We start from the raw sequence: 24,626 nt of genomic DNA on the forward strand, positions 1-24,626 counted from the left end.
CTCAGCAAGTACGTCAATGATGCACTCCAATTTGCTAATTCCTAGCTGTCTGAAGTATTATGCCTGGGACCCTGCACCTTGTATAGTAGCAGTTGATCTTAAGACAGCGTGCTAGATATAAATGCACTTATTCAGGCATAGTATATACCAGGGTTCTGCAAGGCTGGCCCTGGAGAGCGGGTTCATGCCAGGTTTTTAGCATATCCACATTTAGAAAAATGTAGATTTCTGAAACACCTTGTTTCTAAACGTGGATATGCTAAAAACCTGGCATGGACCCGGCTCTCCAGGACCGACTTTGCAGAACCCTGGTATATACAAATGAATGACCGTGCAGGGTTCCCTAATTATAAAATAGATACTATTAGACTCGACTAGACTCAGAAGTGCCAGTGATTGGAGCCAACAGTCACTGTGTTTGAATCAGGCATGTGTGCACCTATCATCAAGTGCCTGCATTTGGAGTCAGCAGTGCCGTACAGCATAAGCTGTGATGAAGTCAGCAGCATCTGTGTTTTGAATCAGCATTACCTGTGTATGGAGCCAGGATTAGTACTTAACATACCAGTTGCTTAGAATCAGATCAGACTAGTGGTACTGGAGTCAGGGGAGCTTCTTCTTGGTGTTGTGCCCCTCAACAGTGCCTGCACTTGGCGCAAAAAGGGCTGGTGCTTGAAGTTAGGTTTTGCTGTGATTGGAAGGAGGAATGCCTTTTCTTGGAGTCATACGTGTCTGGGCTGCGAGTTGAGTCATACTAGCTGTAGTAAATTCAGGAGCGCCTACGACTGGCGTCACAGTTTGTTGTATTTTGCCTGTCTGTGCTTGTTGACAAATGTGCCTCTGCTTCAATAAGTAGTGTCTGCGCTTGGAGTCACAGGTAGCTAAATTTGTGTGTGTTGTGCTTGAAATCAGATCAGAGTACCTGCATTGGTGTCAGACATGAGTGTGCTTGGAGTCAAGATCAGATGCACTGGAATCAGAAGTGATCTTTGCTGGAGTCAGGAGTACTGTTCTTGGGGTCAGCATGAGTTGTACTAGAGACATCTGTGATTGGAGGCAGGAATAGCCCTACTGGAGTCCGAAGTAGTCGTAAAAATACTAATTGTTTGATGAATGCTCCAGTTAATTTTTTTTAAACGATTGTCCTACATAATCATGCTTGTGGTCAGGAGTTCCCGTGCTTTGAGATCACAGAGTGTATTTTGGGAGTCACGATTCACTGAATTTGATTCAGAAATGGCTGTGTTTGAGCTCGGGTCAAAGGACCTGTCCTGAGTCACTGTTAATTGTGCTTTGACTCAAGATTTAGAGGCACTGAAGTCATGAAGTGTTTGCCCATGGAGTCTGGATTAGCTGTACTGGACTCATGTCTGAGAGTACTGAACTAAGGACTGGCACAAGGAGTGTTTGTGCTTGGAGTCAAGAGTGCCTGCTCTTGGAGTCAGCATCAGATGCACTGGAGGCATAATTGTCTGTGATTTGAGTCTGCAATGTCTGTACACAGTGTGAGATGTTCCTGTGCCTGGAGTCACCAGTACCTCTGTTTTAATCAGCACTGCCTGTGTTTGGACCCCGCAGTGCATCGGTTTAAAATCAGGGCTATCGATAAGTGAGTCAGAAGCGCCTGTGTTTTGAAATGGAAATGCCTGTTTGTAATCAGCAGTTCCTGTGTTTCAATTAGAAGTGCCTATGCTTGGATTGAGCAGAGCCTGAGTTTGAAAAGGGTATTTCTGTGCTTGCATCAGCAGTATCTGTGCTTGAAGTGAGCAGTGCCTGTGTTTGAAGTTAGGATAATGTATAATTGAGCCAGCAGGGCCTGTGTTTTTGAACAGACACATCTTTGCTTGCAACTCAACATTGCCTTTGTTTCAATTAGCAGTGCCTATGCTTGGATTCAGCAGTCTGTGCTTGAAATCTGCGTTTCTGTCATGTAAGCGAGTCAGTTGTATCTCTGCTTGTAGTGAGAAGTGTATGTGCTTGGAGCCAGGGTTACGCACAACTGAGTCATTGGTGCTTGTGCTTGAATTCAGAATAATCTGTAATCCAGCGAGTCAGTAGCATATGTGCTTGGAGATAGCAGTGCTCGTGTTTCGTATCAGCAGTGCCTGTGCTTGAAGTCAATAGTGTCCTAACTTGGATTCAATGGTTATTTGTAATTGAGTCAGCAATGTTTGATGTTTGTTTGGAGCCAACAGCTCCCATGACTGTGGTGGACTGGAGACAGTTATTCACATGCTTTGCATAAGCAGTATTTGGGTTTTGAATCAGCAGTGCCTTCGTTTGGAGTCAGCAGAGTCTGTAGCTGGAATCAGGACTGTATTTACAAGACTTAGAGTTGCTTAGAGAGAGGGATGCCTTGCTTGAAGTTAGCAGTACCTCTGATTAGATCGAGAAGGGCCTCTGATTGGAGTCTGCACTCTTTGTAAATGAGAGAGCAGTGTCTGTTTGCGGAGTAAGCAGCGACAGTACTTTACAAGAGTACAGCATGGGCAAGTAGTCAGCAATGCCTAGTCTGAATAAGCAGTGCAGGTGAGAGTAGTCAGTAGTGCCTGTGCTTGGACTCAGGAGCGCCTGTGATTGCAGTCTGCATTATCTGTAAACAGTGCTTGTTAGTGCATGAACTTGAAGTCAGCAACGCCTCTGCTTGAAGACCATGCTATCTATAGTTAAGTCAGCAGTGGCTGTGTATTGAATAGGCAGTATTTTGAAAAAGCAGTGCCAGTAACTCTAAGCAGCAGTGCCCACTTTTAATCAGAAGTAGTTGAGCTTTGAATCAGCGGTGCCTGTGCTTGGAGATAGCAGCATCAGTGTTTGAAGGCAGGTGTATCTGTGCTTGGATTCAGAAGTAGTTGAAGTTAGCAGAGCATATCCTTGGAGTCAAGAGTGCCTGTGACAAGTGCCTTTTATGTATGTGCCTGGAGTCAGGGTTATCTGTAATAGAGTTAGAAGTGCCTATATTTGGAGTCAGGCAGGGTTATCTGTAACTGAGCCAGCCATGCCTATGCTTGGCAGTTAATATTTTCAGTACTCTAGACAGGGTGTTCTGTGCTTCGTGTCAGGATTTTCTGTAACGTGCGAGCAGTGCCTGTGTCTGGAGTCAGGAGAGCCTGTGTCTGAAGTTACCATTACTTTTAATGAGACAGCAGTGACTGTGACTAGACTGATGAGTGCCTGTGACTAGAGACAGCAGTGCCTGTGACTAGAGTCAGCATTGCCTGTATTTTAGAGTCAGGGGTATTTAAAATAGAGTTATTAATATCTGTGTTTGGAACAAGCAGTGCTTGTGAGAGGTGTCAGCAGCGCCTGTATTTGGCGTCATATGTGCTTGTTGAGTTGGGGCTTAGTTGTAACTAACTGACAACCTAGGAGCAGAAAGAGTTAAATCTGATTGGGAGATGAAATGTCACAGCCCCTCTGTTAGAAATGGGGTCTCAAGTTGGCAGGGTATGCACCCGGTCCAAGTAGGGCTCACAATCCTACTCAGGGTAAGTCAGATACACAACCTAAATTAACCTGTGCTCACCCCTCCTAGCCTGGCACAGAGCAGAGAGGCTTAACTTATAAAGCAATGTGTAAAGTAGTTGTGCAACACTTAAATTACAGTAACAGTGAAAAACACCACAGGAAAAATGCACTCAACACTAGGTTTAGACAAAATAGAGGGTATTTATCTCATCAAAACCAGACAAAAAGGAGTCATTCAATATGATAATCAAGGTTAAGGTGCGTGGAGAGAAATTAGACTCAAGTGCAATAAGTGTAGGTGCCACGCATCCATTATGATCTTCTTTAACTCCCCTGAAATGTCAGAAAGAAATCTATGAGTTGTGACGTCTTTTGAGGGCCTCACACTGTCCCTGTGCAAAGAGGATGTTGGCAAAGTACTGGCTGTAAGAAAACCCATGGACATTTCCTTTAGAGAGAATACAGACCAGCCCTAGCTGGCTCAAAGAGTGCAGCTGCAGCTATTGTGACCGTGTCAGGGATGTCGGAGTCTAACGCAGAAGCAGCAAATGGAAGTGGCGCCAGCGGGATCCTGGCGTGGAGTTGGAAGCACCTCGCCTTGATCAGGGAATCCGCCAAGACCCTGGGGGGTTGCCCAACCCTCAGGGCACAGTCCCACCTGGATAGAGTCGTCAAGTACCGGCCTGGTCAGTCGGGATCAGGTGAACCCAGCGGCTGCGCTCAAGAGATGAGGGGAGCACGGACCGTCCACGGCAAGACTGCAAAGCGGAGCAGGGGAGATTGGATCTCTGGTGCTCAGACATAGTCCTGCCTCGAAGGCGGTGTTGCGCATGGCACAGGCAATGACATGAGGAGGTGTCCAGCGGCGCTCTCGGAGTTGGGGGAAATGGTGCCAGGCCCGCACCTCAGCAGCTCCTACGGCAAAGCAAGCGAGCAAGGCAGGGCACAGTTCTCAATGACAGTTCACCACACAGTAGCAGTAGGCCAACACAACAATACAGTGCAGAGTGGCAAACCTTCCTGGCAGCCCAGCAGTCCTCCTTCCTGGCAGAGTCTTTGTCCCAGAGGTGTTCTGATTTAGTGGTGGGTCCTGCAATTATACTTTGGTGCCCAGGCTCTGGAAGGTTGGAGAAGCTTCTAGACCTTCCTTTGAAGTCCCCAGGGTCTCTTCCTTGCCCTCTCCGGCTCCAGACACTACGCAGGGGGGTAATGCAGCCCTTTGTGTGAGGAGAGGCTCAGCCCTATTTAGAAGCAGGTATCAGCTCCTCCCTCCCATCTATCCCAGGAAGACCCATCAGCATGGTGATGGGCCATCAACATGCTAATGCCACACCCAAACTCCCGCTGTGTGCAACTGTCTAGTGGGAATGCACACAGCCCAGCTGTCATCTACCCAATACATGTATTCAGGGACAGGCAGAGGCACAGAATGGTTAAAGTAAGAAAATGCCAACTTTCTAAAAAGTGGCATTTTCAGACTTACAATTTAAATTCCGACTTCACCATCACTTAATCAATCAGGAATTTGTAAAGCACACTACTCACCCTGAGGGTCTCAAGGCGCTATAAGTTGTAATTTTAAATTTTGAGTCCAGAAACACAATCCATATTTCTGTCTCGTCCCATTTGGAAGTTATACTTAAAAGATGTTTTAAGGCAACCCAAATGCTATTCTATGGGAGAGATAGGCCTTGCAATAGTGAAAAAAATGAATTTAGCAGTTTTTCACTACCTGGGCATGTTAAACCTAAAAATACATATCCAACTGTTTAAATACACTGGACGCTGCCCTTGGGGCAAACTAGGGCCAGCCTTGGGGTGACTTACATGTAATAAAGGAAAGTGTGGGCCTGGCAAGAGGATGCACTTGCCAGGTCGAAATGGCAGTATAAAATGGCACACAGGCCCTGCAGTGGCAGGCCTGAGACATGTTTCATGGGGTGCTATAGTGGGTGGCACAATCAATGCTGCAGGCCCACTAGTAGTATTTGATTTAAAGGCCCTGGCACCTATAATGCACTTTACTAGGGACGTACAAGTAAATTAAATATGTAAATTGTGGAGAAGCCTATGTTACCATGTTTTAGCACCTGCACTTTGGGACGGCAAAAAGTCTGTGGATGACCCTGCAGAAAGAGCCATTTCCAACACTCTCCCCCATGGACCTCCAGCAGGAGACACCCCTCCCAAAACAAAGGAGTTATACACAGAGCCTCTTCCCCATAAGCCGCCAGAAGGGACGCTCTACCCCTACCTCACATGAACAGTCTACTGAGGGAGGGACTACTGCAGCTCCTTCACCAGCCTCAGCCCTGCTTCTGGGGGGGCAGCAGTTCTTACACAAGCGTCAGCTCTGCTCCTGGGGGGGAGGAGTGGAACTCTTATACCAGCCTCAGTTCTGCTGCTGGGGGGTGCAGGTCCTACAACAGTATCAGCTCTGCTCCTGAGGGGGCTGCAGCTTTTACACCAGCCTCATCTCTGCTTCCCCCCAAAGATTCAAGATCGGGAAGAGCCTGTGTGTGAAGTGGGCCCGGGGGAAAGTGAAGAGAAGCTCCATGGAGTCAGCATTGTACAGGGACAAGCGCCCCCCCTCATAGTCCAGATACACCCCCAGCTTCCGGGGCCCCTCACGAGGGGACAGAGGGGTCAGAGGGGAGGTGAGAGCCCAGTACTGATCATTCCACTCCCTCTCCACAGCCCAGACTCCCCCCTCAGGTGACCATGTGATCTTTTCCTTCCTATTCACAGACTCGGCTGCGACCCCAACATTCCATGCTGTCCTCTCCTGCAGCAGCTGCACCTCCCAGTAATGTCTGCCTGAGGTGAACCCCTGTCTCCCCAGCACACACCAGGATGTAAATCTCTTGGGTATTTCTGGCACAGGCTGTGCTGTGTCTGTCCATCTCACACGTCTCCCCCCCTCAGACAGGAGGAGCTGCGGATGCGCTGTGTCTGAATCCAGAGTGACCATCACTGCAGAAAAGAAATTCAGAATTAGAGATTTAATGCACACATATAAAGCATATAATTGCTATTTTTAGTTTATTTTCAGGTAATTGACACAAGGCAAAACTATCTATGCAGCACCTACCTGGAAGGAACACAGTGCGCTGTACTGCACTAGACAGCTCCTAACGGAAAGGTGCACACTGTACTTTACACTGCACTAAATAACACCAATATGAAAGGAGCACACTGTTTTGTATAATATAATGCACTGTACAGCACCTACCTGGTAGAAGCACACTGTACTGCCCTACACTAGACAATACCTATCTGGAAGGAGAGGAATGTACCTTACACAGCACTAGACAGCACCAATCTGGATGGAGCACACTGTACTGTACACTGCACTGGAAAGGACCAATCTGGAGGGAACATGCTGGAACTTTACACTTCACAAGACAGCACCTATCTGAAAGGACAACACTGTACTGTACAATGTACTGCACTATACAACACCTACCTGGAAGGACCACACTGTACTGACTAAACAACACCAAACTGGAATGTACCCATTTTAGAGTACCATGAACTGCACTAGACAGCACTAATCTGGAAGGACCTCACTGCACTTTGCAATGCAGCACATAACACATATTTGAAAGGAGCACACTGTACTGTACAATATACTACACTATACAGCACCAACTTGGAGAGAGCGTACTGTACTGTACTGTGTACTGCACTATAAAGCACATACTTGGAAAGATCACACTATATTGAACTGCCCTAACCAGCACTTTTCTAGAAGGAGGGCATTGTACTTTGTACTGTGCTGGAGTGCAAGTTTCTCACATAGCACTATACAGCACATGTCTGAAAAGAGCACATCGTACTGTACAATATACTGCACTATAGACCAACTATCTGGAAGAGTACACTGTACTGCACTATTAGCATAGTTCGAAGGAGCCTAGTTTGGTGTACTGTGCACATACACTAGAGAAACTATCTGGAAGGAGTGCACTTTACCATACACTGCACTAGACAAGACCTGCATGGAAGGTGCACACTGTACTTACAATACACTGCACCTATCTGGGAGTACTACACTACACAGCACACTGCACTAGAGAGCACCTGTCACCAGGGACCACACTATAATTTACACTACACTAAACAGTACATATCTGAATGGGACCCACTGTACTGTACAACAGAACAGAACTATAAGCACTATACAGCAATTACATGGAAGGAGAGCACTGTACTGTACTGCACTAGCAGCACCTATCCAGAAGGAGCACACTGTATTGCATTAGACAGTACCTATCTGAAGAAACATTATTTAGTGTACTGGACACTTCAGTAAGCAGCACACTGTTCCATATACTGCACTAGATGCCACCTTCCTAGAAGAAGCACACTGTACTTTACACTGGACTAGACAGCACAAAATGGAGGGAGGGCATTGTACTATACATTAAACTACACAGCACTTATTTTGAAGAAGTGTACTGTTATGTACACTGCACAAAACAGCACCTTTCTCAAAGGAACACATTGTAGTTTACACTGCACCATACAGTAGCTATCTGAAAGGAGCACACTGTACTGTACAATATACTGCACTAAATGTACAAGTTACTTACCTTCGGTAATGAAATATCTGGTAGAGACATATTCTAGATACAGATTCCTTACCTTAGAATTTTCCCACAGGCGTCAGACTGGATCCGGAGATTTTTTTCTTCGACCAATACCCTTGCGCATCGGTAGGTGGCGTCGGTCGACTCCGCAGGCGTCGTGGTCACTGTGATGACGTCGGGAGTAGTACATAGACGCCGCCCTCGCGCAGTGACGTCAGTTTCTTTTAACGACTTTCTACGCCAGAGTGCAGAGCCGCTAAGAACACTGATATTGGTGCGCCAGAGCTAAGGCCCTGAAAGGGGGGAATCCCTGTCCCTAGAAATCAGTTCGCAAGAGGGGAGGATGGGTGGGCGGTAAGGAATCTGCAACTAGAATATGTCTCTACCAGATATTTTGTTACCTAAGGTAAGTAACTTGTACATCTGATAGAGACTTCTGGTTCCAGATTCCTTACCTTAGAATAGAAACTCAAGCAGTGCCATCCTCGGTGGTGGGCTGCGAACTAAGATCATACTAGAAAGCCCTGCAGGACCAAACGACCAAAGTAGCCGTCCCGACGGACCTGACTGTCCAAGCAGTAATGCTTAGCAAACATGTGCAGAGATGCCCACGTAGCTGCCTGACAGATATCCAGGACAGGAACTCCGCGTGCCAACGCAGTGGATGCAGCAGTGGCCCTGGTAGAATGAGCCCGCAAGCCGTCAGGAGGTTGCTTTTTCGCCAAAGCATAGCACATTTTGATGCACAGAAGCACCCATCGAGAGATGGTACGTTTCTGCACTGCCTTCCCCTTTTTCGCACCCACATAGCCAACAAAGAGTTGATCGTCCACCCGGAAGTCTTGAGTACGATTTGGATAGAACACCAATGCTCTTTTTGGGTCCAGATGGTGGAGTCTCTCCTCATGGGAAGGATGTGGGGGTGCGTCGAAGGTAGGCAAAGTGATGGACTGGCCTACATGAAACAGTGTAACCACCTTAGGAAGGAATGAAGCCCTAGTGCGTAGCACCACTTTGTTGGGGTGTACGGACAAGTATTGAGGCTTTGAAGAAAGGGCCTGAAGCTCACTCACCCTTCGAGCAGAGGTGATGGCGATGAGAAAGACAGTTTTGAATGTGAGGAGCCGTAAGGGACAATTATGCATGGGCTCAAAGGGAGTACACATCAAGAAAGTAAGCACAAGATTAAGATCCCACTGAGGCATGATGAAGGGAGTGGGAGGAAATAAGTGGGTGAGCCCTTTTAAGAACCTACTCACAAGAGGAGATTTAAAGAGTGAGGGCTGATCAGGAAGCCTAAGAAAGGCAGAAATGGCAGACAGATACCCCTTAAGGGTGCCCAATGCAGAATCCTGCTGGGCTAAGGAAAGAATGAATAGAAGAACCTCTGAAAGAGGGGCAGATAGGGGGTCAACAGATTTGTCGGTGCATCATGCCACAAATTTATTCCAACGACAGGCATATGCAGTTTTAGTCGAGGGACGCCTGGCTGCCAAGATAACATTGCAGACTTCGGGTGGAAGGGCAAATGCCGTCAACTGTTGCCGCTCAATCTCCACGCATGAAGGCGGAGGTTGGACAGGTTCGGGTGGAGGAGCGTCCCCTGCTGCTGCGACAGAAGATCCGGAGGATCGATGGACATGCTCAATAGTTCTGGATACCACACTCTTCGAGCCCAGTCCAGAGCCACCAAGATAACTTGGGCCCGGTCGCTCTTGATTTTCTTGAGAACTCTGGGCAGAAGAGGGATAGGCGGGAAGGCGTAAAGGAGGCCGGAGTTCCACTCAAGACAAAAAGCGCCTCCGAACGAGTGCCGCCTTGGAAACTCCAACGTGCAAAATAGCTGACATTGCGTGTTCTCTGCGGAGGCGAACAGATCTAACCAAGGCTCTCCCCACTTACGAAAGAGACCTTGCACCACCTCTGGATGGAGACGCCACTCGTGATCCACAGTGCGTCGGCGGCTGAGTTCGTCTGCTCTGGCGTTGAGAGAGCCTTTAGAGTAATGGCAGTAGTGTTGTCCGTGAACACCTGCACCACTTTCCCTTTGAGAGAGGGAAGGAATGCTTTCAACGCAAGTCTGATCGCTCGGAGCTCCAGCATATTTATGTGGCGTCCCGACTCCGCCAGAGACCAGAGGCCTCTGATCTCTGCCTCTCCCATGTAGCCGCCCCAACCCAGAAGTGATGCATCTGTCACTATAGAGAGATCTGGTTGGGGAAGGGAGAGGGATCTGCCAATGACCCAATTGGGATTTTGGGATTCGAAAGCCACCACTGCAGGTCTTTCGCAGTCCCCTCCGACATCTGGACCATGTCGGATAGATTCCCCTGATGCTGCACCCACTGGAACTTCAAGTCCCACTGCAGAGCCCGCATATTCCACCTGGCATGTGTTACTAGCAGGATGCAGGAGGCCAAGAGGCCCAGCAGCCTCAGAGTCTGTCTCACCGAAACCCAAGACCAAGGCCGAAAGATTGGAATCATAGCCTGAATGACTTGGACTCGCTTTTGGGGAGGATAAGCCCGAAACCGCACTGTGTCCAGAACTGCTCCAATGAAAGGGAGCGTTTGAAAGGGAGTCAGGTGTCACTTTGGCACGCTGATCGTGAACCCCAGCTGGTGCAGGAGGTTCGCCGTAGTCTGGAGGTGTGAGACCACTGTCTGGGGCGAAGGCGCCTTCAACAGCCAGTCGTCTAGGTAGGGGAAGACTGAGACCCCTAACCTGTGCAGATGAGCTGCAACCACTGTCATCACTTTCGTGAACACCCCAAGAGCACTGGTAAGGCCGAAAGGGAGCACGGTAAACTGAAAGTGCTTGTGACCTACCACGAATCGTAGGTAACGTCTGTGGGCAGGCAGGATGGGGATGTGGAAATAAGTGTCCTGCAAGTCCAACGCTACCATCCAGTCTCCTGGGTCTAAGGCAGACAGAACCTGAGCCAGGGTGAGCATTTTGAACTTCTCCTTCTTGAGGAAGTAGTTCATGTCCCGAAGATCTAGGATAGGGCACAAGCCTTTGTCCTTCTTTGGTATCAGAAAGATGTTGGGAATAACAACCACAACCTACTTCTGGCACAGGGACCCTTTCTATAGCTCCCTTGGCCAAGAGAGCCGTGACTTCCTGGCGGAGAAGCACCAAATGATCCTCCGAAAAGGGATGGAAGGATGGTGGCATGTGTTTTGGTGCGGATTCTAAAGGGAGGGAGTAGCCCTTCCGAATTATTTGCAAAACCCACCCGTCCGTGGTGATATGTTCCCAGTGGGGCAGGTGATGGCGGATTCTGCCACCTACTGGGTGGGAGTGAGGGGACGGACTATGAAGGTTTGGAGGCTGCTGGGGGGCAGGGGTGGACTTGACAGACCTCTGGTGGTTCCCTGTCCCACGACCACGTGGGATTCCGCGCCCCCGGCCACGCATAGGCTGTCCAGCATGCATGGCCCGGTGGCTGGGTTCAGGATGCGACAGGGCGCCCCTTCCGTGGCCACGAAAGGGACGAAAAGCGGACTGTGGGGGGCATGTGGCGGCAGAAAGGCAAAGGGACCGAGCCATAGCCCTGGACTCCTTGAACCTCTCCAGGGCCGAGTCCGCTTTGTCTCCAAAGAGACGGGTGCCATCAAAGGGCATGTCCATGAGTGACTGTTGGGCATCCCCCGAGAAACCAGAAGTACGCAACCAGGCATGGTGCCATAAGGCCACTGTCGTAGCAACTGATCTGCCCAGAGAGTCGGTCGTATCCAGCCCACAAAGGATTGTGAACTTCGCCGCGTCTCTCCCATCTTTGACTGCTTGGGAGACGATAGCACGGGCCTCCACCGGTATCTGCGGCAGGACTTGCACAACCGTATCCCACAGGGAGTGGGAATAACGTCCCAAAAGGCATGCGGTGTTCACGGGCCACAGCGCGAGGCTGGAGGAAGAAAACAACTTCTTACCAAATTGTTCCATCCTTTTGGATTCCTTATCCGGGGGTCAGAAGGGAATGTGCCAGAAGGAGAGGATGCCTGGATAACAAGACTCTCAGGCGTAGGATGTTGGGACAGAAACTTTGGGTCATTCGGCGCAGGCCAATGGCAGCGAGCGATCGTCCTGTTCACAGAAGCCCCTGTGTTGGGTTTGGACCATGTACCCAAAAGAACGTCAGTGAGGGTTTCATTGAATGGGAGAAGGGGTTCAGACGCAGAAGTCCCAGGCTGAAGCACCTCAGTCAGGAGGTTAGACCTGACTTTGACAGTAGGGAGCACAAGGCCAAGGACCTCAGCCGCCCTACTAACCACCATACCATAGGTTGCTCCCTCCGCCGTAGCCACGGTAGGAGGAGACAGCATGCCAGAGTCTCAACTGTGCGACCGGCGTAGGTGCGGATCCACGCACGGATCCGGAGGCGACCTCGGTGGGCGAGGCTGAAGCCGCTGGCGCGGAACCCGAAGGCCCCTCAGCCAAGCCCCTTGGGCCCGATGGCTCCGTATCGGGGTCACACGCCCAAAGATGAGGCGCATGGCCTCGTAGAACTCCTTGAGTTGGGCGGGGGTCGCTCTGGATCCGGGAAACTCGGGGAAGCGCAGAGTCGACCCAGACGTAGGCTCCGAGGACGGAGGCCTAATTCGTGGACGCTCGTCCCGCGTCGCGTCGGCCGAGCGACGGGGTTAAGTCAGAGAGCGATGTGACTTCTTCTTACCGTGACCAGAAGATTTCGAAGAAGACAAGTGGTGGTGGCTCCGCAACCGATTGGTGGTGGCTCCGCAACCGATCTTGAGACCTTCATCTCGAGCGAGATTGGGATCTACGCGGAGTCGAGTGACGGGCCGCCATCAGCTTTAGGGACCGCTCCCTCAAAGCCTTCGGATGCATTGCCCGGCACTCGGAGCACGACTTCGGGTCGTGGTCGCGCTCGAGGCATCACAGGCAGACACGATGAGGGTCCGTCACCGACATCATGCGGTGGCAGTCCTCGCACGTCTTGAACCTGGTCTTCGGGGACATTCTCGACGCACCAAAGGTCGCACCAAAAAATATCGACAAAACAGTCAAATTCGGCCAAAAATTAGCCGAGGGTAGCTCTCGCTCAGATCAGCGCGTGGCGCGGGAAGAAAATGACTGACGTCACTGCGCGAGGGCGGCGTCTATGTACTACTCCCGACGTCATCACGGCGACCACAACGCCTACGGAGTCAACCGACGCCACCTACCGACGCGCAAGGGTATTGCGCGAAGAAAAAATCTCTGGATGCAGTCTGACGCCTGTGGGAAAATTCTAAGGTAAGGAATCTGCAACTAGAAGTCTCTATCAGATAGCAATTATTTGGAAGGAAAACACTGTACAACACTAGACAGCACCTATCTTTAAGGAGCATGGTTTAGAGTGCTGCACACTGCGCTAGACAGCACCTATCTGGAAGAAGTGCACTGTACTGTACAATGCACTGAAATATACAAAACCTACTAAAAGGAGAGTGCTGTACAATATACTGCATTGTATACCACCTACCTAGAAAGAGCATGCTGTGCTGTACACTACATTTGGTAGCACCTGTCTGGAATGAGCGCACTGAACTGTGAACTGCACAAGACAGCACCTATGTGGAAAGAGTTCACAAAACTACACATAACACTAGACAGCACCTAACTGGAGGGAGCACACTATACTGTGCTGCGCTGGACAACACCTGTCTGGAAGGAGCACACTGTACCATACAATATACAGCAACTACCTGGAAGAAATGCAAGGTACTATACAATGTACTGCACTATACATACCTACCGCAAAGAAGTGCACTGTACTTTACACGACACTACACAGCAGTTATTTGAGAGGCGCACACTGTACTGTACAGTATACTGCATTATGCAGCACCTCCCTGGAAGAAGTGCACTGTTCTGTTCTGCACGAGACAGCACCTACCTGGAAGGAGTACACTGTACTGAACACTCCACTAGAGGGCCATGCAAGAGCAGAGATGTGCTTTACCAACAGTTTTATTGTAGAAGGAGGATCACACCCACTAGGCACTACATATGAAACATGAAGTCTATGGGGCACAGCAAAAACAGGAACTCGTCAGTACAATGCAGTACAGAGTACAACGCAGAGAGTGCAGTGGGCTACAGAGCCTACTGTACTGAATCAAACACTAAATGGTAGAGTGTACTAGACGGCTTATTGTACTGCAGGTTACATTGCTACTAGTTCACTGTACCAGAGAGAACCTTGCACCAGATGGTAGACTGCACTAAAAAGGTGACTTTCATACAGAACACAATGTAGACGGTACAGACCGGACTAGGGGCCCGGAGTACTAGAGAGAATCCTGCAAGAGATTGTGGACTGCACTAAAAAAAGGTCATTATACTACACAATTCACTGTAGACAGTACGCACGGTTCTAGGCGTCCACTGTACTAGACAGAACCCTGCAGCAGGTGATAGACTGCACTGAAAAGATCACTTGACTACAGAACACACTACAGACACTACACACTGTGCTAGGTGTCCAATGTACTAGGTACAACACTGTGCTAGAGAGGTCACTGCACTGGCATAACACAGTGCTAAAGCTAGAACACTGTGCTAGAGCACACACTGTACCACCCACTGTAAGAGACAGTGCACTGCACCAGGTGCTACACTGCAATAAAAAACGTAATTGCACTATGGAGTAGACTGCAGACAGTACAGTGTGGTAGGCTGCCGCTGTACTACACAAAACACTGATAGACAGCTCACGGTGCTAAACATTGCGCTACAGCATTCATGTGCCAAAAGGAACACTGTACTAGATGGTACACTGCCCTAGACAGCACAATATACTACAGGGCACGCTGCATACAGTACACAACTCTAAAGCACCCACTGTACTAGATGGTAGACTGCACTAGACAACTCACTGTACTACAGAGCACACTGCAGACAGTACACAGTTCTAAAGCGCCCACTGTTATAGATGGTAAACTGCACTGGACAGCTTACTGCACTAAAGCACACATTGGAGATAGTGTTCTATGCTAGAGGCCCAACTATCCTAGACAGAAAACTATGTTACAATGGTCACTAACCACTGTACGACACTCTCCTCCTCTCTATATAACGCCATTGTATAAAAGTCTACTACACTTTATGCCACTCTATACAACACGCTACTCCACTTTATCCTCCTATACTCCGCGGTCCAACGCTGTACTCCACTCTATGACTGTACACTCATTGTACAACACTGTATTCCACTACACAACATTTTTCTATACTCTGAGACACAGCATTCCAGTCTACTGTATGAGGCTCCACTCCAATTTATAATTTTACTACCTATGCTACACCACTACACTCCATGCTACTCTACGCCTTTCCAATACACTCAATTATACTTTACCCCACACTGTTACACCACTCCACTTAACTCTTCTCCTCTGTTTGAGTCTGTACATCAGTTTATACTACAGTACAACATCCCACTCTACACAGCTCCATTCTGCCACTCTATGCCATTCTACTCTGTAACACTGTATGCCAATCCACCCTATCACACGTTACAGCACAGTACTATACTGGATAACACTTCACTCTATACAGTGGAGGAGAATGCGTACAGTGGAGAGGCATAGAGTGGAGTGGCGCACACTGTAGTGGCGTAGAGTGAATTACCGAACAGTGGAGTAGCATACAACCGAATAGCATACAGTGAAATACTGTACAGTGGCGTGTAGAAGAGTTGAGTGTCATAGAGTGGAATAGCGTAGAGTGGAGTGATATAGAGTGGAGTGACATAGAGTGGAGTATGGTATAGTGGATTAGTGGAGTGGCAAACATTAAAGTGGTGTAACGTAGAGTCAAGTAAACTGCTGCATTTTAGTGTTGTATAGTGTAGTAGATTGGCATAGGAAGTAGTGGAGTTTTGTAGAGTGGCGTTATATAGACTGGAGAAGAGTACACTGGAGTGGCGTAGAGTGGAGCAGCGTACAGTGGGGTGGCATACAGTACAATAGCATACACTGGAGTGCCTTAGTGGAGTAGTGTAGAGTTGAATACTGTATAGTAGAGTAGTGTATAGTGAAGTGGCGAACAGTGGAGCAGCGTAGACTGGAGGGGCGTACAGGGGAGTGGCATAGAGTGGAATGTTGTACAGTGGAGTGGCGTAGAGTGTAATAGCCTATACTGTAGTGATGTACATTAGAGTGGCATACGTGGAGTGGTGTGGACTGGAGTGGCATATAGTAAAGTGTGGTAGAGTGTAATAGCATACAGTGGAGTGGTTATAGTGGACTGGAGTCCAACGTAATAGAGTATGTTAGACCTGCCATCCTTGGTCTGGTTTCCCATATCTTTTTGCCTCTGCTTTCTGTATTTTTTTGACTGTGTGCTGGATTTAGTTTTTGCTGGTTTTGGTATTATGGGCACTTTACCATTGCCGACCAATGCTAAAGTGCAAGTGTTCTCTGTCTAAATTGTATTGTTAATTGGCTTTTCCATCACTGGCATATTTGGCTTACTAGTAAGTACCTAGTACAGTGCACTAGAGGTGCCCAGGGCCTGTAATCTAATGCTACTGGTAGGCCTGCAGCACTGATTGTGCCACCAACATTAGAAGCCCTGTAAACATGTCTCAGACCTGCCTCTGCAGTGACTGTGTGTGCAGTTTTTAGTTGCTATGTTGACCTGGCAACTGCGCCCCCTTGCCAGGCCCAAACCTTCCCTTTTCTTACATGTAAGGCATCCCTAAGGTAGGCCCTAGGTAGCCCCATGGGCAGGGTGCAGTGTATTTAAAAGGTAGGACATGCACTAGTGTGTTTTACATGTCCTGATAGTGAAATTCTGCTCAATTTGATTTTAGTTGGAGCACGCAAGCATTTCCGACCCGTTGTCATCTTTCTGTTGGGCTTTTAACCATGTCCATGTCACGGCCATCACTTTCATTCGTTCGTGGGCTTGCCTTTTAAAATTCCCTTGAATTCATTTGCCAAAGGCATGCATACGTCATGCCTTTTCCATGGTTTAGCCCGCCTCAAGCATACCAGCCAACTATTATTAACATATGCAGCGTCCATTAGGAAAAACCAAACTGATTCAAAAAGCCAGGGCATTCGTATGTTATGTTATGTTATGTTATGTTATGTTATTGAGACTTATATAGCGCCAGCTACCCGGAGGCCTCGTAGCGCTGATCAGTTTGAAAAGTTTAGAACATACTGGAGGAATATCAAACTTCCCTGGAGAGGGGGAACTTAGAAGAATTTAGAATAGCCAGGTTTTAATGGCCTTCCTAAATTCTGTCTCCTGATTCATCATGCGAATATTCGTGGGTAGGGAGTTCCAAAGTCTGGCTCCCTGGTACTTCAGGGATCTTCATCCCCATGATGTTCTCTGTACTTTGGGTACCACTACCAGGGCTTTAGAGGCCGATCTCAAAACTCTTGTGGGTGTATATAGTGAAATTAATGATTTTAGATAATGAGGATCCTTTTTATATAGAGCTCTGTGGAAGAAGCAAAGAGCCTTAAACTTTATCCTTTTTGCCACTGGAAGCCAGTGCAGTTCAATCAGAGCTTTTTTAGCTGATGTGGTCCTAGGCAGATTAAAGAGCAGACGTGCTGCAGCATTTTGTACCACCTGTAGTTTGTTAACCACATAACCTGGAGATCCCAAAAAGAGGTAATCTAAATGTATTACTGGTCCTATATTTTTAGCAGGGTTGGCCAGTTTTCCTAAAAACATAATTTCTGTCTTGTCTTCGTTGAGTTGCAGCCTGCTTTCTGTCATCCAGGCAGCAATCGCTTGGAGACAAGCAGGCAAGGCCGAGTTGTATGAAATAAGATAAGAGTCTGTGCAGTTAGGTTCTTGGTCTTCGGAGAATCAATATATAATCCAAACATAGTTAAAGTTCAGTGTCTTTATTCTTGTGCGAGGTATTCATACATGTTCATCACATCAAAAAGATTCCATATGTGGTCATCACAACAACATCCAACAGCCAACACGTGTTTCGTCTCTGAGAAATTAATCTCATTGACTTCCTCAGGGCAAAGTATAAGTAAGGTGTTAACATGAATAAATGGCTTATCCTAATCAAGTAAAACTCTTCAAGATAATGTACAATCAATAGAGAAAGAGTAGTGGGAATCACGTGACGGGGGCAAAACACTATTATCCCCGAGTCTTCGTGAGGGAGTACTCATAAGTAAGCCCTCCGTCTCATCTAGAGTTATAAGGTAAAGAAGAGACACAGAGTAAGGTCTCAGGAGTATTAATTTCTCAGAGACGAAACACGTGTTGGCTGTTGGATGTTGTTGTGATGACCACATATGGAATCTTTCTGATGTGATATTGATTCTCCCCGAAGACCAAGAACCTAACTGCACAGACTCTTATCTTATTTCATACGAGTGCCCTGGCTTTTTTAATCAGTTGAATCCACTCGGATTGGGTACTCTGTAGAGTAGAAGGTGAGAAGCATCTGTTTGCGCCACTTTCACATCTCTACTTCTCAGTCGCGGCTCGCAGGAGTTACAGGGGGCAGGGTGGTGCACGGGGGTGAGGGAAGATTAATAAAATACAAAAAAAGCTTACCACTGTGCCGCCGATCCCCGTCTTCTCAGCAGCAGGCAGACAGAGGCTCACAGCCTGCCCTGCGGCCAATCCTGACGCTGCTCAAAGCAGCGTAAGGATTGACTGGGAGCACCCAGCCAAGGTGCTCCCAGGCAGACTGGGTGCCTGTACCTGCTCTCTCCAGCCCGGCAACACCTTGCCAGGGTAGAGAGAGCACATCGTGCATGTGTGTTTGGCCGGCCCGAGATGGCTGGCCAAACACACATGCACACTCCCCTCACTGCTCGTCACCCCAATGCCCCGCCCCTTTAACAATGAAAGGATAATAAACTTAGGGGCATATTTATAATCCCCTTGCGCCACCTTCCACCACATTAGCATCATTTTGTTTACGATAATGTGGCCCAACGAGGGCAAAATCCTAGCGTCATATTTACAAAGTGGCGCAATGCATGAATTGCCGGGTTGTAAGGAACCAACACCTTGCCGCCAACACTGCCTCATGCCACACTGACTCCAGTGACGCCTCACCTCCCCGGCTCCGTGCCACATCTTTGACTCTGCATTTTTCTAAGGTACTGTACCTGGGGTTCGTACGACTACGTGCCCGGCGCCGCACTCCCTTGTGAGTGGTGCTGGACTGTTGGGAACGACTCCGTCACAATGCCGTGATAACACCAATTCAAGCTTTCGTGTTTCTACGCGCTTTATTGGGATTTGGGGGGTCATTACGACCTCGGCGGTCTTTTCAAAAGACCGCCGAGGCCGCGGGAGACAGAATACCGCCATTGCCGGCGGTATTTCTGTCTCCCTATTATGACATTTCCGCTGGGCCAGCGGACGGTAACACTGTTACCATCCGCTTGCCCACCGGAAATGTCACATCAACATTGCAGCCAGCTCGTAATAGAGCCGGCGGAAATGCTGATGTGCAGCGGGTGCAGTAGCACCCGTCGCGCATTTCACTGCCCGAAATTCGGGCAGTGAAATGCGAGACGGGGCTATGCCTGGGGGCCCGTGCACTGCCCATGCCAAGTGCATGGGCAGTGCAGGGGCCCCCAGGGGCACCCCAAGTCCCCTTACCGCCGGCCTTTCCATGGCGGTGTGTACCGCCATGGACAGGCCGGCGGTCGGGGACTCATAATCCCCAGGGCAGCGGTGCTGGCACCGCTGCCCTGGGGATTATGACCGCCAGGCGGAATCCTGGCGGGAAAGAGGAGGAGCCGGCGGTATGGCAGTGGCAATTCCACCACGGTCAGAATTGCTGGCAGAACACCGCCAGCCTGTTGGCGGTGTTACCGCCAACATACCGCCGGCCGCCAGGGTTGTAATGACCCCCTTAATCTTTCAAAATTCATACCTTTGCTTGTGTATGTTGGATGTTTGTTGTTTTTGTCTTGTGTTACTTAGATAAATATTGGCTATTTTTCTTAAATGGTGTGGTGTCCATTTCCCTCTGATATAAGCCTGACTGCTCGTGCCAAGCTCCAAGGGGGCCATCAAGGGTTATCTTAGGAGTGTCCTACTGGGACATGGTGTAAACTGACTGCCAACTAGAGACACCATTTCTAACAGTGTAGTATAGAGTAGCATTTAATGGAGTGGGGTAGAGTAGAATACCATACTGTAGAGGGGTGAAGACTGAAGTTGAGTACAGTGTAATAGTGTACAATCAAGTGGCATAGAGTGGAGAGGCATACAATAGGACAGTGTAGAGTGGGGTACAGTGGAGTGGCATAGAGTGGAACAGCGTAGAGTGGTATAGAGTGGCATAGAGAGGAGTGGGGTAGGGTGGAACAGCAAACAGTGGACTGGCGAGGAGTGGAGTGGTATCCAAAGGGCTGGTGTAGAATGGAGTGGTGTACACTAGAGCAGCATATGATAGAGTGGCATACAGTGGAATAGGGTAGAGTGGAATGGCGTACACTGCAGTAGCATCCAACAGAACAGCGAAGAATGGAGTGGTGTAAAGTGGAGTGGAATACATTTCGGTGGTGCAGAGTGGAGCAGTGTACATTGTAGTGGCATATAGCGAAATAGCATCCAGTTGATTAACCAATCTATCAATCAATCAGTTGACCTGTAAAGCACGACTTGTCCCCGGTGCATGTATCCAGCTGCTGGCAGGGTCTAGGGTCAAAGTCAAAGAGCCAGGTTTTCAGCATCATACTGAACTCCTGTAGAGCATGGGAGGTCCTGCGGTGCAAGAGGATGCGGTTCCAGGCTTTGGCTGTGAGGTAGGAGAATAAGCGTCCTCCTGCTCTGCTGTGTTGTATGCAAGGAATATGGGACAGCACAAAGTAGGCGGAGTCGAGGTGTATGGAGGATTTGTGAAATATCAGGTGGTGCTTGATGTAGACAGGTTCAGAGTTGTGCAGGGCCTTAAATGCATGGGTGAAGAACTTGACCTGGCATCTTTTCTAAACCAGAAGCCAGTGGAGTTTTTTGAGGTGGGGAGGTGATGTGGGTGTGACGAGGGAGATCCAGGATGAGTCTTGCTGCGACATTCTGGATAGTCTTAGTCTTTGAACTAGATGGGCCTCAATTCCCACATAGTGGGTGTTTCCATAGTCCAGTCGACTGGCAACGAGGGCTTGGGTGATGGTGCTCCTCGCTTTTTGGGGAAGCCACTTGAAAATCTTATGTAACATTCACAGCATGAAGAATCAGAAGGATGACACTATGTTGACTTGGGACCTCATGGTGAGTTTGCCGTCTAGGATGATACTAAGGTTCCTGATGTTCTCAGCTGGGGCAGGAGTGGGCCCTAATTCTGTGGTCCACCAGGAGGTGTTCCAAGGGGAGGTGTTGCTGCTGAAGATCAAGACGTCTGTCTTGTCTGTGTTGAACTTGAGGCAGTTATTCCTCATCCAGTTGGTGACACTGGTCATGCATTGGTGGAACTGGTTCTGCGCAGGGACATTTTCAGAGAGGGAGAGGATGAGTTGTGTGTCATCGGCATAGCATTTAATGTTGAGTTAGTGGGATCTGACTATGTTGGCAAGGAGGGACATGAAGACGTTGAAGAGGTTTCGGTTGGGTGATGAGCCTTGAGGGACTCCTCAGATGACTGATTTGGGTTCAGAGGTGTTGTAGTGAATCCACTTCATTTTAATGGGATAACAGGAGTTAGCTTAGCCTCTGGCTTGCAGACTCGTGCCCCATCACCTAGTGACTTTTAACCTACTTAGCTTGCTCTGTTTTAGCCCATTTAATTATTTATTTCTTCTAAGATGGCTGCCTTGTTTATAGTTAGGCCACTTGTTATGGGTTACATTATCAGTGTCACCGCGCCAAGGCGTCAAGATCAAGCACCAAAGACAAACAAACAGTAGGTGTTCACACTTAGGGATTTTCCCTCTCTATATTTTCGAGGGATTGTTTATATTAATTGCCGCCCCAAGCATGTCTGTTATCTATTGTTTAGGAACACACCTACGTCAGGGGTCCTTGTAGATCTGTATAAATACATCACACTTTAGACAGATAATCAGAGGGATTCCGACCAGAGGGCATCGCCACCATCGCTGATACCGATGCTGCAGTCGTCTTGGCGCTGAACCAGTCTTCGTGTCCCTACGGAGTCTGAGATAGAGACCTCATTCCAAGGTAACGAGGGTTAGGGGCTCCTCTCATGGACATGGCATTGGCAGATTAGGGTTAACAAACCCAGCTCTCCTTTAGGTAGGAGGATAGGCCTTTCACATTAGGGTATTAGGGCATTTTACATCTCGTATGTCTTTTCTACGTATTGCAAGATGGTGGGGATCTTTGTAATAATGACTCTCATCTTCACAGTTCTGTTTCTTGCATTATTCATTATCCTAATCATTGCAGCCCATGCAACTTATCGCAAATTGCAGGTATGTTAAAATAAAAACTATTGAAACTCTACTGCATCTTTGTCATTGCCTGTGTTTGTATGAGACATGATATATCTGTGAGAAAGGGGTAATCTCCGTTTAACCACGACACTCCCTGAGATGTCTTATTCTCGAGTCCATGCGTAACGGCTGCCATAAATCACCTTCTACTATTGTGTTTCTGGTGAGGTGCTGCTAGTGAGCCGGTAAGGTTGGGACAACAGTTGCGACTTGTTGTAGGAAAGGCGCAGTCGCCTACAAACAAAAGTACTGTCATCCTTAAACCAGCAGTCTTGCTCAGAGCAAGAGTCCAAACTACGACAGTGTAGGGTGGAAGGCACACTCATATTCTGTCAGTGAGAAAGGAGGTGATCCACCTGAGGTCGGATCCTTGGATGCCCAAGTCGTGAAGTATATCGATGAGCGTGTGGTGGAAGACGGTGCTGAATGCCGCTGAGAGATTTAGGAGGAAAAGGGCAACATTCTCTTCTTTGTTGAGAAAGGCCCAGATGTCGTCTGTGGCTGTGATGAAGCTTTTCTCTGTGCTATGGTTGCTACAGAATCCCTACTGGGAGTTGTTCAGGAGAAGGTTGTGTTCCAGAAAGGTGATTTGTTGGTTGATGGCTTTTTCGGTGATTATGACCAGGAAAAGGAGCAGGGAGATGGGTCTGTAGTTGCTGAGTTTGCTGAGGTCCGCTGAAGGTTTCTTCAGCAAGGGGTATGATTTCTGCATGCTTCCAGTTTTCTAGGAAGGTGGCAGAATCCAGTGAGGTATTGAATGAGGTTGAAAGTTTGAGGACAATCCTGGATGCTCTTAAGTTGATGATGTGGTGGGTGAATGGGTCAGTGGATGGATTTCATGACGGTAATGTTGTTCTGAGTGGGGAGGTGGTTCCAGGTGGTTAGCCTTGGGATGGCCATGTGTGTGGAGGTATGGCCATTGAAAAGTCTCGGGCTTGAGTTGGGGATTGAAGTTTCTGTAGATTTTGGCAATTTTGTTGTGGAAGAAATCTGTGAGACTGTCGCATAGATCATGAGATGGAAAGATACTGTTGTGGCATTGATGAATTCCTTGATTATGAAGAAGAGCTCCTTACTATTGTTGGGGTTAATTTGGATGTGCAATGCCAGGGCTTTTTTCTTTGTTTCACATAGTTTGCTGTTTTATAGGTTGAGTACTTATTTGTAGGTGGGTCTATCGGCTGGGCCTTTGTTGGTGTGCCACCTTCTCGTGAGGTGCTTGCACTGGCGCTTGGCTGTCCTGAGGTCCTCAGTGTACTAGTTGGCTTGCTTGGTGGATCATCTCTGTTTCTTGTTCTTTATGAGGGAGACAATGTCAGCACAGTCAGTGATCCAGGTATTGAAGCTCCTGATGTCCTGGCTTACGTTGTGGTGTTTGGGTGGGTTGACGGCAAGAGTGTTGGTCCATTTGGACTCTGAAGCCTTATTCCAGCTGCAATGGGCCTCCTTGGTTTGAGTCAGGGGAAGGGCATGGGGGTTGTAATGATGAAGTGGATAATGGAGTCGTCAGTCCATGTAAGTCCAGTGGTGTGGCTGTATTTGATGCAGTCGCTAGAAGTGAATATTGGATCAAGTACGTGCCCTGTGATATGCGTGGGGTTGTGTACGTGTTGGGTGACGCCAATGTTGTTCAGGCTGTTGAGGTGGTTGGCAGTGTTACAGTCGATTATATCTTCCAGGCTAAAGTTAAGGTCGCCCAGGAACACGTAGTCCTTCGAGACAATGGTGAGGGTAGTGATTAAATCAGTGATGAGTTTGCAGAAGGTAGTTAGAGGTCCCGGTGGATGGTATGTAGGGGTTCCACTAATGGTGGTTTTCTCATCCATTTGGATAGTGAAGTTGATCTTTTTCATTGCTGCAATGGAGTTATGCATGGCAGTGGTGCATTTGATGGAGTCTCTGTGGATGATGGTGATTCCTCTGCCTGGCTTGTTGATGTGGTACTTGATTCCGTATCCTGCTGGTATGGTGATGTCTGGAGCTGATGCGGGGTTGAGCCAGGTCCCTGTGAGGAAGAGGATGTCGGGCGCAAGAGTGTCATTAAGGTCCAAGACCTCAATGGAGTGTGTGCTGAGTGAGCGTGTGTAGAGGAGGTTGCATGTGAGCTGGTGGTGGGTAGCTGGCATGCAGGGCAGTAGAAGTGTAGCTG

General features: G+C 48.5%; 1 protein-coding gene across 1 annotated transcript in view; it reads right to left on the reverse strand.

Annotated features, from left to right (window-relative positions):
• Nucleotides 1–208: 208 nt before the first annotated feature.
• Nucleotides 209–24,626, reverse strand: part of LOC138282947 (E3 ubiquitin-protein ligase TRIM39-like) — a 193,696-nt gene continuing 169,278 nt past the window's right edge. The window contains exon 6 of the mRNA XM_069221012.1: nucleotides 209–6,438. Coding sequence (XP_069077113.1) covers nucleotides 5,927–6,438 — 512 coding nt within the window. The 3' untranslated portion in view covers nucleotides 209–5,926. The remainder of the gene's footprint in view (nucleotides 6,439–24,626) is intronic.

The sequence above is a fragment of the Pleurodeles waltl genome, chromosome 2_2 (genome assembly GCF_031143425.1).
Source record: "Pleurodeles waltl isolate 20211129_DDA chromosome 2_2, aPleWal1.hap1.20221129, whole genome shotgun sequence".
Lineage (NCBI taxonomy): Eukaryota > Metazoa > Chordata > Amphibia > Caudata > Salamandridae > Pleurodeles > Pleurodeles waltl.